General features: G+C 41.3%; 1 protein-coding gene across 3 annotated transcripts in view; it reads left to right on the plus strand.

Annotated features, from left to right (window-relative positions):
* The first annotated feature begins 1,118 nt into the window (after window positions 1–1,118).
* KLHL7 (kelch like family member 7) overlaps window positions 1,119–16,783 on the plus strand; it is a 49,260-nt gene continuing 33,595 nt past the window's right edge. The window contains exon 1 of one of the 3 annotated variants that reach the window (XM_016159582.2): window positions 1,119–1,393. In XM_016159582.2, the coding sequence (XP_016015068.1) occupies window positions 1,274–1,393 (120 nt within the window). In that variant the 5' untranslated portion in view covers window positions 1,119–1,273. Of the gene's footprint in view, window positions 1,394–1,556; window positions 2,030–15,202; window positions 15,469–16,783 lie in introns of those variants that run through there. The other 2 variants (XM_016159584.2, XM_016159583.2) reach the window with 2 other exon arrangements.

Raw genomic sequence — 16,783 nt, forward strand, 5'->3', positions numbered from 1 at the left:
TATGAATCATAATCCTTAGTTTCAGAAGACAAGGCCTCACAGAAGACAGGATTCTACTTCCTTTCAATTAAAAACTGTTTAAATATGCTCTTCTTCTTCAGTGTCTTAGGTCATTTAATAAAGTGAGCGAAAATTTTTCTTGTTTCTAGTTTCATTGGGAATAAAAGGTTCCTATTGTTAGGGTCCACGTTAAAACCTTGAATTATTAACTAGATAAAATAGAAGACTATCTGAGAACCTCTAGATTAAAAGAAAAAAGATAAACTGCACAGAGGCATAAGTGTCTCATTCTTCTAAAAGTGAAGGCCTCTATGGCACTTGCTCTTTCATTTGAATTAATTATACTATATTGTTTGTCCTCATCTGGAGAAAGCATGATGCCTCAATGGTGTAAATTATTTTACATAAAACATATTAAAGGGATCTGTAAAAACTTCAGAATATAATGTAAAAATTTAAATAACCCTGTATATTACCATACACTAGAAAGAAAAAAATTATTATAGTTACAAAAGCATTTTCATCAGTTCTGTGACTGAGTTTCGTGCTCCCACAGAACACCTGGGGAAGCCTCACTGAAGCCCACACACCTGATCTTCGTTTCACACATTGCGGAGTAAACCAGCCTAAGCGGACAGGCAGTCTGCATAAAGGGGGCACCAATGCGACTGTGCTTTGTGAATCCCAAGCAAACAAATCTTGTGGTCTACGTATTCCTTTAACTTTCAGTATGTGATAAGTATTTATTAAGCGCCTACTGTCTCCTAACCTCTGACACTGCAGTGAAGACAGCGCCAGCTCTGTTCTTTTGAAGCTTATGCTAATGGGAGACTCTATAATGTGTCCTATCGCCCAATGATACAAAAAAAGCTCATCTCGCTGAGTCACCTAAATTTGTAAAATCCGTGTTGGGCAAAAGGGTCGAGCACGCGAACCCTCGAATCAGCGCGAAGTCAAAGCCGGGCCCCCTGCAGGCGGGGACGGCGCCCCCGCGTGGCGTCCCGCGGAGCGGCGCGCGGCGGTTACGCCAGGCCCCGCCCCGTCCCCTCGGAGCGACCCCGCCCCCCGCCCCCCCCCACGGGCGCAGTGCGCAGGCTCCGCCGCCCGCTCCGGTTCTGCACGCGACGCTGCCCAGCCGGCGACGCCGCCTCCCGGCTCGGGAGCAGGTCGCTGGAGCCGCAGTCGCGGCCGCCGTGGTCGGCACACAGAAGCCTCCGCGTGCAGCCGCTCGCCCGAGCCGGCCAGCCCGCGGCGTGAACCGAGCCGAAGGAGGATGGCGGCCTCCGCGGTGGAGAAGAACAGCAAGAAGAAGACGGAGAAGAAACTTGCTGCTCGAGAAGAAGCCAAATTGTTGGCAGGCTTCATGGGCGTCATGAATAACATGCGGAAACAGGTACCGCCTGAGTGGGAGGGACGGCCGGCCTGTCTGGGAGGGGGGAGGGGGGGTGGCCCGGGGGGGGGGGGTCGCGACCCCCTTCTTTCTGTGTCCTCGCCCTCCCTTCCATTTCCGCCCGCAAGCGAAGCAGCTGTCCGCGGAGGGTCGCGCTGGGCCGTTGTCGCGCAGAAGTGCCTCCTCGGCGGCGGGCGCCGCGACTCCCGAGTCGGATTCCGGGGCGCCTGCTCGGGCCGGCGTTCGGCGTCGGGTGGCCGTTGTATAACAGCTCTGCCCTAGTTCCCTCTGGGAGGCGAGGATCCCTCCCTCGGCGAGCAGTTCGAAGGCGTCGTGAGAGCGCGTGCGAAGAAGCCCATTGGCACCGCCCAGCCCGAAGCCCCCGAAGCAACAAGCAGCGCCGCTTGGCCTGAAACCAGATACTCTTAAAGAAGGATCCCCGCCCCCTTCCGTGGTACCCGGGTGGAGCTAGTCGAAGGCAAATCCTCCCGTACGCGTTAGTGTAGAGCAGAAACTGTCACCGATAAATACCGCGCCGTGTTTCGAAGGGCACCGTGCGCCTCTGTTATTACGAGCAGCTCTTTGTTCTGTCTTCGGCGTGTGGCGCATTAACGAAAGTCTTCGGCGCGTCCGCGAAAGGTAGGTTAGGAAAAGAATGGATTTTTAACGCCGGGGGACGTAAACCGGAGAGATTTCATTTATTTCTTTTTAAATCCCATGACATCTGTGCCAATAAAGCATAGAAAAGCCACTCGGTTACCTTTTCATTTCGTAAGCTTTATTCATGGAAAACCACGCATCCAAGGAGCTTTGTGGGAATGTTCCGGTTTTGTGACAGTGGCCCTGTTTTTCAAGAGGACAAAAGCAGGTTGTGAGTATGCGTAACTGCTAACCCTGGTTTGCTTATCTGGTGGTTTTGACGAGAATGTGGACAGCAGTAAGAAGAATTTAAGATCTTTATGAAGATTTTAACTTTGGTTTCTTTAACGGAATTCTGACCACTGCGATCTTGTCTTTGTTCATCAGCGCCTGGCGTTGTGCGTGGTGCATGAATGCAGTAGATATCTGTGGGGAGGCCTTTGAATCTTCCCTGCCCTTTGTGCTGAAGTACCTGTGAACGTCTGGGTTCAATATTTTATGTAATTTTCATGTATCTGTTTACATGTTACATGCATGTTACTTTAAACCTTTATATTTATAGCACCACTGACTTTTGAATGCACTGGTGCATTTCACTAGTGTCTGCCTGTAAATGGCAGTTGAACCCAGGTTTTCCAGTGCTCAGATTCCTTTCCAACAAACCTCCCACTCCCCAAAATGTGCATTTTCCTCCGTGGACTACAGCACTGTAAAGCGTTGCCTCATTTCTTAGATAGATAAGGGGCAGCTGGGCTGCAGCATCAGCTTTTTCCTTGAGGAGATTGTCTGAGACTGTATTTTTAGCTCTTGGGTTTAAAAATTGATTCATAGCCATTTCTTAAACCTAGCTCTAGATTATATTAACGTCTGTTTATTTAATGTCAAACTAGAAATACAGTTCCTGAAATCAGGATTCCGTTACAGAGTAGGAAGGAAACATGGATGCTGGGTGGCAACCAGGGATCTCTTCCGCAATGGTTAACTGACCTTAACATGCTGGATTCTTCTGTTGTTAGTGGCTTTGCATGTCAGTCAGATATTCCTCTAAAAGCACTTTTACCAACTTCATGGAATCCTGCGTCTTTTGCAAGATGCACAGGTTCACTTTGCAGTTGATTTACATTATACTTGTATTGTTCTGTTTAACATCGTAACACAGGAGAGACTCACCAAGAATGACTGACAAGGTCACTTGATAGAAATTGACAGAAATTGAAGCTGGACTGAGCCAGAGGAGGAATGTTGGACTGACGACAAATTTTATGTGTTCTTGTTCTTTTGTGAATATTTTTGTTGTAACTATTTTTGCTTCTTATGACTTCATTGCTTTGGAGGTCAGGATAATAAATGCATGATTGACAAGGATACCTCTATCTGTACCTAGAAACATTTCTACTGGAATGTGAGAACACTGCAAAATTAGAACACCTGAATTCCAATTCATACTCTACCATTAATTAGTTTTCTAATTTTAGATGTAATGATTCAGGTTATTTTATCTCTTCGTAGCATAGTATATTATGTATACTATATTATGTATAGCATATTATGTATAGTCAGCCAGTCCTATACATAATGGTGAAGAGGTTCTGCAGAACCAGCAACTTCAGCGTCTTATGGACCCTTTTCCTCCATCATCCTTTAAGTCATTTCTAGCCTTTTGTTTTTAAGTAAACTTTCCAATGAAGTAGAGGATTCACATAAAAGGATACAAATCATAACTGCGTAGCTCAATGAATTATTACAAAGTGGCTACACCACCACCACGAAATAGAACATTATACACCAGGTCCTTCCTGATGCCCTTTTCAGTCACTGCTCCATCAAAGGTAACCACTATTTTAACTTCTTTCACCATAGATTTGGGTGTTTTTTGTTGTTGTTAGCTTATATAAATGGAATCATACCTTGTATACTCTTGTGTCTTGGTTTCCTAAAGTCAGCATTACATTTATGAGGTTATGTTGTTGTGTAGAGTTCTGGTTCATCCTCCTTGTATATAGCATTCCACAATTTATCCGTTCTGTCATTATAGACATTTGGGTTATTTCCAGTTTGGGACCATTAAGAATAGTACTATTTCAAACGTTTTTGTACATGTCTTTTGATGTGCATGTGTACACACTTCTGTTGAGAAATACCTAAGAGTGGTGTTGTTGAGTCATCATAGGTTATGCTACATTAAGCTTTAATAGGTATGGTCATACAGTTTCCAAAGTTTTGCCCATTTACACTTCCACCAGCTGTGTGTTGAGAGAGGCTTTTCCTCTACATCCTTTCAATACTTGGTATTGACTCTTCATAACATCAGCCATTCTGGTGGGTGTATAGTGGCATCTTATTTAATTGGGTTGTGCATCTTTTTATTTATTTCCTTAACTTGTTGTTTATGTTAATTTTATTACCTGATGCACTACAAGGGACTATGCAAAGCAAGACTGGGTCATAGTCACTACTGCACACATCCAGTTGTTGCTATTGTGTTACTGAAGTCCTGAAGACCCTTAACATTCGAGAGAGATGTTTTGAGACCTTCCTAAATACCACTATCATTTACAGTTCCCTCACCTTAAATGAGTTAAATCGTAATTGGAATTTGAAAGCTTATGTTAAAGGTCTGTTGAGAGTTATATGAGAGAACCACAAGGCTGATTTGAGGATTGAATACTGTGCCGACAACTGGGCTCACTAAAATGGCTCTGCTTCTCCAAGACAGTAAAGTACTACATGTTGTTAATCTTTAGGGTCCCTCGTGGAACACTTCTTGAGCACTTATTCTCTACGAGCCGTTCTACAGTGTTTTACATGCTCTGTCTCACTTTATTCTCATAACTCCATTGACAACTCCCCTCATCCAGACCTTTCTATTCTTAACTCTCTGTCTTCTCTTTTTGTCTGCCCAGCTTAGGAGCTATCACTTTCTCTTCACTTTCTTTCCAGTGTCTCAAGCTTTCTTAACCCTTTGTTCTTTTGTCACATCCATCTAGTAAAAAGCATTAACGACTGTTTACCTTCTTTGTGCAACACTTCCAAGCACAGCTGGAGAATATGCCATTACCGGGCAGTCCTCTGCCAGGTAAGTCCTGACTTCAGCTGGGCTGTCAGTACTGGCGAGTGATCCTCTAATTAGAATCCTTTCTCTGTATCCTCACTTTCAGTACATCATCAGCCTTCTTTCAACATCACAAATAAATAGAAGGCATTAGTCTGGAACTATCTAACTTTTAACTTTCCACCACCAAATTTATAAACCTGTTTTGACACTTTCCTTTTTACTCTCTTTATACTGCTGCAGTTGAGAAGCTGCCTCTTTTCCATCTGAGGCCAAGTCCTTTTACCTGGGCTTTGACTCCCTCGGTACTAGTCTGGTCAGAAAAGTTACACTATTGATTATTCCATCTCTGTTGAGCATCTCTAACTTCTCCTGTGCTGGATTCTAGCCATCAGCATTTAGGCACGTTTTAACCTCTCCAGCTTTTAAACCAACAAACCAATCCACCCATTCTTAGTCTCAGTATTCCCTTTAAATAATATCTCTCTCCCCCTTGTTAAAACCAAAAAGTTTTCACTGCCTCTTTTTGCTCACTATTATCCTACCTCAGTTTGCCTTTCTAACTCATCCATTCAGATGAATACTTATTGAGAACCCACTGTGTGCAAGACATTTTGCTAGATTTTGGAGTTGAAATGGTGAGTAGAACCTAATAATTTCTGTCCTCATGCAGTTTATAGTCTAGGGAGAGAGTGAGATATTAGTCAAATAGTCACACACAGACAAAAATGTAAAGTTGCAACAGCGGTAGGTATTATTAAGGAAAAGAACAGGGTACATTGAGGCATATGGATAGATGATTTGACCATCAGGAAGGTTTTCCTCAGTAAGTGGTAATTGAACTAAGAGCTGAACTAAAGGTAGGTGTTAATGAGGCACCTTCAGGAAGAGCCTCTGAGGTGGAGGGAACAACTAGGCAGAGGCCCTGAGTTGGAGAACTACTTACCAGAGAATGGCAAGTACAAGAGACTGATTAAAGGCCAGTGTGGCTGGAGCGCAGACATAAGGGGAAAGATGGTGCCAAATGAAACTGGGAAAAAACTAGCCAGAGACCTACGTGTGCATTGCCTCATAAGTCACATTAGGGGTAAAAACTCTGTCAAATGTGTGTGTGCGTGAGGAGGAATCAGTGGGTATTATCTGTTTTTCTTTAAAAAAATAAAACAAAAGACAAAAAAACGCTCTGTGGTGAATAAATTAGAGAGCTCTCAGACTAGTTGCTTTGCAGACCAAACAGGAAGTTGTTGCAGGAGTAGCCCAGTGAGGTGGTCCTTTGGACTAAGTTGGTAGCAGCAACAGTAATATCAATGAAAAAAAAAGAGAGTAAAATCAATAGGACTTGGTGATGGTAACTACCATATGTGGTCGTGATGACTAAATTAGATAACCATAAGATAATTGAAAACGCAACCTAATAATGAGTAAGTTCTCAGTAAATATTGGCTATTTTTATTGCTATTGTGATAGTGGTGGTTGACTGGGCGCCGAGGGATTCAATATAAGGTGTCACTTATGACCTCTGCAGTTCTAGAATGTATCACTTAAAGAGGTGATAACTGGAAAAGGATCAAGGCTTTGAGGAAAGGGTTGTAATTTGTGTTTTACGTATGTGTGGTTTGTGAGGCCCATGAGACATTGAGGTATATGAGTCGACAGGTCTGGAGAGTCTTGGGTTAGAATTGTAAATTTATGAATTATCTGCAGAAAGAAGGTAACTTCTTGATTGAAGCTGTGGAGAATCAGGTGTCTAGGATAAAAGCTAGGGGATGAGCTTATAAAGGACACAAAAAAGAAATGGCCAGAGTAGGAGGATAATGAGTTTTGAGAATCGAAGAAGAAATTGTTTCAGAAGGAGGATGGCACATTTTGAAGCCTGTGATAAGTCAGAGCAAGGTTAGAACTAAAAATGCCCATAAGATATAGCAACACAGAGGGGTTTGTTGAATGTAGTGAGAGTCGTTTTGATGGAGAGACAGAGAAGTCAGATTAGCATGAATAGAAGCGAACAGGTTATGAGAAAATCGAGACAGCTCTTTGGAGAAATTTGGTCCTGAAGGAAGTGAGAGAGTCAAATGAAGGTCGTTTGGTTTTATTTGCTTAAATGGGAGATATGTAAGTGTGTTTAAAAACTAGTGAGATGTAGAGGTTGAATATATGAGATGGAATGGGTAATTATTAGATGGTTCCTGAGATGAGATCCAAAGTCAAGGTGATTGACCTCACATTGGAGGAAGACAGTTCCTCTTCCACAAGAGTGGGAAGGAGGAGAGGGTCGGTAGGTAGGTATATTTGGAATCTGGAGAATGAAGGGGTTTCTGCCCAAAGGCTTTTGTTTTCTCTGAAAAATAGATGAGGTCATCTGCTAAAATGAAGGAAGAAGAAGATGAAGCTGGAGGTTGAGGAAAGCTTTTGCAAAAAGTGGGAATAGTATGATGGCAGGCAGGTGTTTTGGAAGATTTTTTGAGGTTAATTTTTATGACGATACGATGAATATTAATCCTCTGCCTGGACTTCAAAGCCCTGTCTGATCTGATACCAGCTTATTTCCCCAGTCAGATCTCCTACCACTGTCTCTTAGCCATTTCGCTCCAGGCACCTGTCTTCCTTTCAGAGCCTAAAATGTTGTACCCGTGCCTGTGACTCTCCTCTCGTCCCCTCCTACTCACGCTTCAGTTCTTACCTTAATGCCACTTCCTCCTTGAATGCCCTAGATTACGTTAAGGCCCTCTATTTCATAGACCTTACACAACACTCAATTTCTTCATGCATTTCTCATCACTGTAAAAGCAATACACTCTTTATAGTTTGTTGTGTGTCTTTACTACTGGGCTCTAAGCTCCATTATAGCAGGGACCGTGTCTATCTTATTCAGTGCTGTAACGCCAACATCTACCATATACGTGCTCAAATATTTGTTAATAGTTGATGTCATCATTACGGTTGATAACACCTGTAGGGTGAAGGCACAGTAAGAAGACAAGTGGACAGAGAATGAAACTTTGGGGAGCATCAACATTTTAAAGAATAGGAAAAAGAATGTTTTGGAGATTAAGGGGCAGACAGAAGAAAGATAGCCAGTAATAATGTCATCGAACTCAAGGTATAAGTTACAAAGAAGAAGAGATAGGAGTATCAAATGTTATAGGGAGGCTGAAAAAGATAAAGTGTCCACAGCGTTTGAAAACGGAAGGTTTTAGCAAGTAAAGTTTTAATGGAATAGTGGAGGAAAACAGAATTTAAAGGACAGAGGAGAGACAGAGTGGTGAGGACAGAGAGAGGAACCTACCTCCTGTGTGGCCCAGGCTTTCCCGGATGGGATTAATGTTCCTCCCCTAAATCCAGTAGTATCTAGTGCACACAGCCTTCATGACACACACCACACGTGTATTGAATGAATGAGTACAGCAGCACATCTTAAGGGAGACATGTCCCAAAGTCCCATAGCCTTTCTTTAGGACACTGCTTTCATTACACCCCAATGGCAACTACTCTCAGTCTGTTTCTCTTCAAGAGTTTCAAATCCTAGAGAGAGAGGATCTGATAGACCTAGTTTTGATTAAATGTTAATCCTTTGCATAAAGTATCTATACGAAGGAGAACAGAGCCATGTAGCACAAACATGATCTCGAAAGACCCATTTTAGGTATTCAGGCCGTTCCTTGAGAAGGGGGAATTGTCAGTCAGGTAGCTACTCCAGTGGGCATCTACTACAAGGATTCACATCAGTGAAATAGTACATAATACAGCATATAATTTAGTTACATTCTATTGAGCTGTCAAAAATGTAGCTGATTAATATTTTTAAGAGAGACAGTCTTGAAATTATGCCATCTAGGCTGTCATAAATTCTATATATCTCATGTTAGTTTACTGGAAAACAGTATGCCAGAATTGAGTTCTTTCTTAGACCTTTTCTTTGAATTAAATTCAATGGAATCATAATTTAATATACTGTAAGCTTTCATATGAACAATTATTTTTAAAAGGTTTGTGTCTTCTATAAAATTCTTTGAGTAATGTTGTCTTTAGTCACTCATTGCTTTGAGAAACCGCATGTTATAGTGGAAATAATATGGACTTTGGAATCAAACAGACCTGGGTCTGAATCTTAGTTCTGTCTTCTTACTAATTGTATAACATTGGGCAGGTCACAGCTTGAGCCTTTTATGTTCTTATCTGTACAACAATGATCATGATATCATACTAAACCATCTAACTGACGTTGGGAATAATGAGAGAAGGAATGTGAAAACTCTTGATAAATTATTCAGTGTAGTACAAATACTGTTTGTATTGTTATTATCACAGTGAATCTTCTGTGATTCCTTGTTACCAGCAACAGAAAGTAAAAATAATTTATTGCGAAGATATACAACATTGACCACAGGCTGGAAGATGAGCAGGCATGGCAAACAAGCAGGAACCAGGGTTTCTCTGACCCTGGGGTCAAGGTTACAATGCAAAAACAGTCTTGATCACTTGCTGCTGCCATAAAGATGATTTTTCCCTCCATCTATCATTCAAGATTTAAAATCCTGGAAGTAGGTGTCTAATTAGCTGTCTTTATATTGTTTGCCAGCTTGGGGCTTTGCTAAGGAGTGAGTAGAAGAAATATCTGACTTTCCGCTTTAATAATGTGAGGCAGACTCAGAATCGCCCTCTCTCCAAGATAGTTCATAATGAGGAATTTTTCCAGACATGGATGATTGAGGTTCTAATAAGCAGGAAAAATTAGATGCTGAATTGCCAGAATCCACAAATGTCCACTATAGTCTACACCTTAGCCTGTTCAGTACAAACATGAATGTTCTTAGTCTCACTCCTACAATTAAAAAATGTCACCAATCAAGTTTTTTCACTCATGATATCTAACCCCAAGTTCAGGATCTCTTAGTGATATCCATTCCTTCTGTAATCATTTCAAGATCTCAAGGGCTAAGTAATAAACTCTTCATGTGATTGTGTATGGAAAAGAAGAAAGGAAAGTGGTTAAACTTATGTAAATATAAGAACAAGGATGAAGATAAAAGTAGAAGCCACATTCATTGTTTATTATTATTTATTCATTCCTATTTTATTATTTATGACTTCTTTCACTGCCTATTGCTTTTCTTTGTCTTTAGCTAACTCCCCAAGGTTCTTTATCTGATGGAGTGACCTGATCCTTTAGTCCTAGGCATCTTGAGCCTTTGGTCTTGCCTGTAGAGAGTTACTTTAGTCTTTCATTAACATTTACCACTAGATTTGGCAGTACCAGAGTTGAGTCTGGGATTCAGTTTTATGCTGCTTAAACCTGCTTAGCCTGTTGCTAGTTAATGGATGTTGGCAGAAGATGTGAGACTCCTACATCAGAGACAACAGACTTGATTACTCACAGCACAGCATCACGAGTGTCAGAATGTGTGTCTCCATTCCCTTTGCCCCACAAATACTACGAAGGTGACATGGTGGACATATACACAGTGGGTTTGTGTTGCAGCTAAGGAATGAACACTGAGCTTAAGGAATCTGCCATTTTTATAGCAAGCCATAAACAAACCTGGTCTTTATCCAGGAGGTGAGACATTATCTCAGTCTCTTACAGTCACTCGCTGTCAAAACAACCCTGAGATATAGTGGCCCGGGTAAAGAGTGGCAGGGCCTTGCATTCTTGGCATGTCCAGGAAGACACATAGGAATTCATAGAGTACTGTGTCTCCCAACAACCAGAAGGTACCCAAGAGGATCCACTGAGCTCCAGTCGTCCTCCCCTCCACAGATGGCCAGGGTCAGGCCCCTAGCCAAATGTAATAACTTTTGTTCTTTTTACCCAGTGACGTGAGAAGGCCAAAATGACCAGGTTTTAGTTGCAACTTCCAGTTCCATGGAAACATTGTTATATCACTTGGTTGAATCATTCTTTCTTGGGTTCCCAAATCTCTAGCAGAACCTACCTACAAAAAAAAACTGCTTGCTGAGATTAGAAACAAATTTTCGTAAGTGAATCATTAAGCATCATAGTGAGGGGAGCCTCTTCTATCCCTTGGTTGCTAGGCAAGTTGTGGCTACAGAGAAACCATTCTGTCTGTATAAATTCTATGAAATCAGATCATTTGAAAATGGATTCTGCTGCTTAAAGAAAAAAAAAAAAAGAAAACCACTAATATAAGACTTTTCCCTGAAAGGAGAATGTACTGAGTGTGTGTGTGTGTCTGTGTGTCTTGGTCTCTGTCTGTCTCTGTCTCTGTGTAGTGTTGAAAACAGTGGGCAGAGGAACTGAGAATTGGGAGTGTGAACATTTCTGACAATCACCTCACCCAGAGGAAAGGAAATAAGGCCTCTCGAGCTCGTATCTCTCTTCTTTTTTGTCCAATGAGAGAGAAGTTTCTATCTAGTTAAGTTAGAACTTAAGACATTGCTGTTTTATTAATGGTGAGGTTACTCCATTGAGACTCACTTCTACTTAAAGTCTCTATCTTCTAAGCAGAACAGGTAAGGTATGTTTTGTGGTGGACTCCATCAAGTAGATTTGAACCCAGCAGCCATCTTTTTTTTTTTTCCTTGCAGGATGTATAAATATGCAGATTTCAAAATTTAGGTTATTGGGGTATGCACAGGTGAGTAGAAAGGCCTATGTTGGCTTCTCAAACAAAGCCTCATTTTTCAATTTTATTTTACTAGAGAAGCCCTGCATATGGGGGATCACCAAGTACTTGCCCGGCTGTCAATATTATTATGTTCTATTGTATCTCATTTGGATGTTGATCCTTATGTAAACACCCTGAGTTGAGAACCTCAGAGGGCTGAATGGTAGAATTCAGAACCCAAAGCCCCATCTCTGTCCCAACAGAAGTAGCTAGCTGTAAGTTCTTATTTCCAAGTTTACTTTGTCTTTTTGGTTTTCTGTTTACTGGCACAGGGAATGCATTGCTCTGTCTTAAATGCTGATGAGGCATCCTCTATCAGTAACTGTTCTTTCGTGTATTCTCTAAAGACCAGTTTAGAAATCTAAGTTTTGCTCCAGATAGCTTTGAAATGACAAGATATCTATATAGTTAACTCCAGATTGAAAGTTCACTTCCATTTCCCATCTCAAATTTTTCTCAACCATGATGTCATTCATACACACCATTCTAGATTGTCTCCAGTGAACCATGTGACATCTTAAAGTACTTTCTGTAATTCCATACTAGCAATATAAAATCCCCCAAATTTGACTCTAATGAACCCTCATATTATTAAATTCCCACATCTCTGATCTCTCTGTAAATTAAAATGAAAGCAATTGCAATCGTCTGCTCCCCCTGGCTTTTTATACTGCCGAGTCTCAGTGTAAGGCGTTAGCTTAAGTGTTTGGGTAGAGTCGGGATAGCTTCTTCAGCAAGTGCAGTGTGGACTGTCTTCCATTAGAATAGATTTAGTTTAGCACCTCAAAGCTGAATTTCTCCAACTCAAGGGTAGTGGGTACTACTTGTTTTCAGTATGTCAAAGGGACCATAGGACTCTTAAGCACAGCATGATCCCCACCTCCACAAACCTGAAAAGGTTCAAGCAGATCTCCTGTCTCTCTAATAGTGCAGATGTTGACGCATTATTATATAGTCCTCACCCACGTTATTGTTCCCAGCCTAAAGCAGAACAGAAACTCCAGTTTCTGGGGGAACAGAATTATCAAAGAAAACAAAAGAAAACCTCTTGGCTTTTGGTATTGACAAGTTGCCAGTCTAATTGACAGACCCTAAGACTAAATCCATCTGGGAAGACTCACTTATCAAGAAGCTAATAGGGACACTGCGTTTACCATAGAGAGAAGGGACTTGTCATCTCTGCATAATAATGCTTCACTGGCATAGGACATACTATTTTTCTTGGGCAAAATGTTACACATTTGCCAGGGGGATTTACTCAGCTGCTGGGTCTCCTGGAGTTTCCCTTTTTGCCCTGTTGTTTATCCTGCACATTTATTTAAGGCTTAATTTTTATTTCTTTTTCTTACCCTGTGTTCCTGGCTTACCAGTGCTAAAATGATTGAGTTCTGCCTAGTGACAAAGTCTTCCCTCTTGAGAGAAGAGCAAGTCACATTTGTAGCAGGCAAGGAACAGAGTTTGTGGCCGTGCATTCTCTGCAGTTCTAACCCTTCTGATCTGCATCCCTGTGACCCCGTTTTGATCTGTCTTGCTGTTAAATTGTTTATATCAATTAATCCTATCTTTTAGAGTCTTTTTTTTCTGCTCTATGTGTCTCACCTGGAGAATGACCTTTAGCAGATTGCTCTGAGGCCTGTGGTCCCCATAGAGACCAATATGCCTTGCAATGGGCTCCTCAAAACCTTGCTTTCCTCGTTATTTGATTTTTCCAGGCCTTGGAAACTTGGTGGTAGAAGGTGCATTCCTTCAGGTACCAACTTGTGTCAAAATAGGCCATGTCCCTTTGTTCTTTCTAGGCAGCCCCAACTGAGTTGTTAACCTGCTTCAGTTGACTATTTTCCTGTCTGTCATGTAGAGCTAACATCTTCGTTTAGATCAGAATACCTTCCTTCCTTTTCCTGTGCTTTTCATTTTGGGCCCAGGTGTTTGTTTGGCTAATATACTTCTTCCTCTAGTGCCTTTCTTTTGTAGATTTTGCCATAGATAAAAATAAGAGGTCTGTGTATTCAAGACTGATTCAAGGACTGAAAAGTTTAATTTTTTTTTTTTTTTTGCTTAATTTCAGGAGCTATTAGGATACATTCTACAGAAGCATTATTTTTTAAATGTAGGAAATTAATATTCACATTAACTTATTTGCAGAATTTCTGTGAATAGCAACAATGCTCAATCTTTATGAGATGCAGCAAACCGGTACCAGATTGAGCCTGTGAAGAAAATGTGTGTTGATTATTTGAAAGAACAAGTTGATTCAGTTACTGCCGCTCCTAACCAGTCGCAGTAAGGTAATTCCAGTTATGAGGAAGTCCGGCATCTAACTTAGGCCTGGACCGTGTCTGAGTTACTTGGCTTCTCTTCAGTGGGACCCAGTACTCTTCCCTCAGCGTCTTATTTCTGCAGACTTCCCAGATAGTCCCCCTGCGGCCCGCACCATTTCCGTCTCCCCACCCATAGGACCTTGCAAATTACTTAACAAATTCATGAAATAGTCTATTGCTGATCTTACTCTTACCTTTCGAATCCGTCTGAACTCACTATAATCACCTATTACAACTGTCCCAGTCTTTAAGGGTAGTCCTCTAATTATTTTTGATTTTTTACCTTTAGCTTTAGGAGGAATCTTACAAAACTTTCCTAGGGACTGGCTCTTTCTGAGACAGCCATTTTAATCTTCTCTTCCTCCATGCCATCTCTTTGATCCATTATCACCTTCCTGGAATAAATAGTAAAAATAACTCTTCCTTTCCTAGTGTAAAGGATGGAAAATTTTCAAGTGGCCAACTTCCACTCCTGTAATCTTGTTTAATGTTAACCAGGGCGTGGTTCTAGGAGATGTCTTGTGCAAAGATATGCTAATGGCCATCTTTTGCTTCTGTAAACCCGCTTGCTTGTTTGATGTGGTTTTAGGCTTTATAAGCTGCGGGGCTGATTCTCTGACCCTGTGTGGTGGAGAGTCAGTCAGTTGCAGGCTGGCTAATTAAGGCTGATTAATAATTCATCTCAGTTGGCTCCATGGGTCTTAGATTTGATCACACCACAACACTAGTACCATCTTTAAAGAGCCATTATACCAAAGTGTGTTCCCTTTCTCTTTCAAAGCTGTTTGACCTAACTCATCTCACGCTTCCCTTGAGGATGGAAATTCCGTTTTTTCCTCTATTAATGTAGGTGTCTTCCTTTTTTTTTTTTTTTTCATTTTCCTACTTGTCTTTTTGTGATGATATGTATTTTTAAGTCCGATGCTATTTTTCTTTTCTGAACAAACATGATTCCTAAAGAGGCCATTTTAAGTTTTCTCTTAGCCTTTGGGTTTATTGTGGCTTTGTTGAGACTTTTTCTAGTATCTCAGTCCAAGAAGATGATTTACCCCCATGTAAGGACTCCATTTCCCTTTACCTTTTCAGTGACTTAAATTCACCACCCAACTATATTCAACTATAGTTGAATCTGTCATCTGCTCAGGCATTTATACCCAAGGCCAACCCGAAATCATGCAGGGAGGGCCTGATTGCAGAACCTCATCGACCAGCTGTGTAAATCCAACGGTTAGTCATCCCTCAGTCCTCTCCTTGAGAGACAATGGAGAGTAGAATTTGGGATGGCTGATCGCATGCCGCCTACCAACGCCAGCTGCAGCCTCTTACAGTCCTATGGAGCTTGTGCGGAACCTACAGTTGCCTTCTGCAGTTCTTTCTGGCACATTCGTAAATAGCAAAAGTTCATTGCACCAACGCATGCCTGAAATGCTTGCCTGTTTTGAGGTGAGTCTTTCCTAACCAAAGGACTCTTTCCTCAAACATCCCTAATACTTGCAGGCACTAAAGCAGCACCCAAGTTTCTGCTCCCTCTCTGGTGCTGTGAGCATCTGTGTGTATGGGCTTGAGGGGCCCTCTTCCACTGCTGGTTCTAAACATTTGAGAAGTCAGCACAGGAAACAGATAAGTTAACAATAACAACAGACTGGAGAACATGGCTTGAACCTGAGCATCAAATTGAATTTTTTCTCCCCTGAATTAAATTTACCCATCCATCTGAGGCAGAGCAGCTGAAGAATGGGACTTGTCAGCCCTCTCCTGCTCTGGGGACAAGCCTTCCCCCAAGGAGTTACGTTCCACTTTGAGGGCAGATTTGTGGAAGAAGAATGAACTAGGAGGCCTGGCTCTGTGACCTCTATCACACTTTTGCCCACCCTGTTCTCATCTTCCACAAATGATGGATGGAGAAAGGCACTGAGACTACCTTCCCCAGAGGAAGAGGAAGTACAGTAATAGCCAGAAATCTAATGTTTCTCCAGAAGTATAACAGTTATCCCAGTACCATATTTTTTTTCAATGATCTCATCTCTCATTACATTTTTTAAATTAACAGACCTTATTTTTTTGGAGCAGTTTGAGGTTTACAGAAAAATCAAACAGAAAGAAAGCACAGAGAGTTGGCATTAATCCCTTCCCCCTCACTCCCACAGTTTCCTCTATTATTAACATCCTGCATCAGTGCGGTGCATTTGTTACAATTGAAGACCCAATATTGTTACATTATAATTAGTCATAGTTTACATTAGGGTTCACTTTTTGTGCTGTACATTCTATGAGTTTTAACAAATGTGTAATAACATGTATCCGCTGTTACAGTATCATACAGAATTGTTTTACTGCCCTAAACATCGTCTGTATCTTCACACCACATTTTTGAAATTGTATCTTTATCATATACCAAATTCCCACATAATGTAGATCCTTCATATTTCTTAGGTTTATTTCTCAACATTTAAGTATTTTCTTGCTGATGTGACTTGGGTTTTTCCTCATTCGTATTTCTTTATGGGATATGTAGATTAGCTAATTGCTTTTTCATATTTCTTATTTGTATCTAGCCAGCCCTTTTACTGACTTTTCATATTAGTTCTGCAAGTATTAAGTTGATTTATCTTCTTTTTTTACTGATTTGGCTAAAATTTCCAGAACAATGTTGAATAATAGTAGTGATATGTATATCTTGTTTCAAACTCTAAACGAGAATGCCTCTCCTGCTACACCATTAAATGTGATGTTTGCTTTTGATTTCTGATGAATGACT

This window comes from Rousettus aegyptiacus, unplaced genomic scaffold (genome assembly GCF_014176215.1).
Source record: "Rousettus aegyptiacus isolate mRouAeg1 unplaced genomic scaffold, mRouAeg1.p scaffold_m13_p_13, whole genome shotgun sequence".
NCBI lineage: Eukaryota > Metazoa > Chordata > Mammalia > Chiroptera > Pteropodidae > Rousettus > Rousettus aegyptiacus.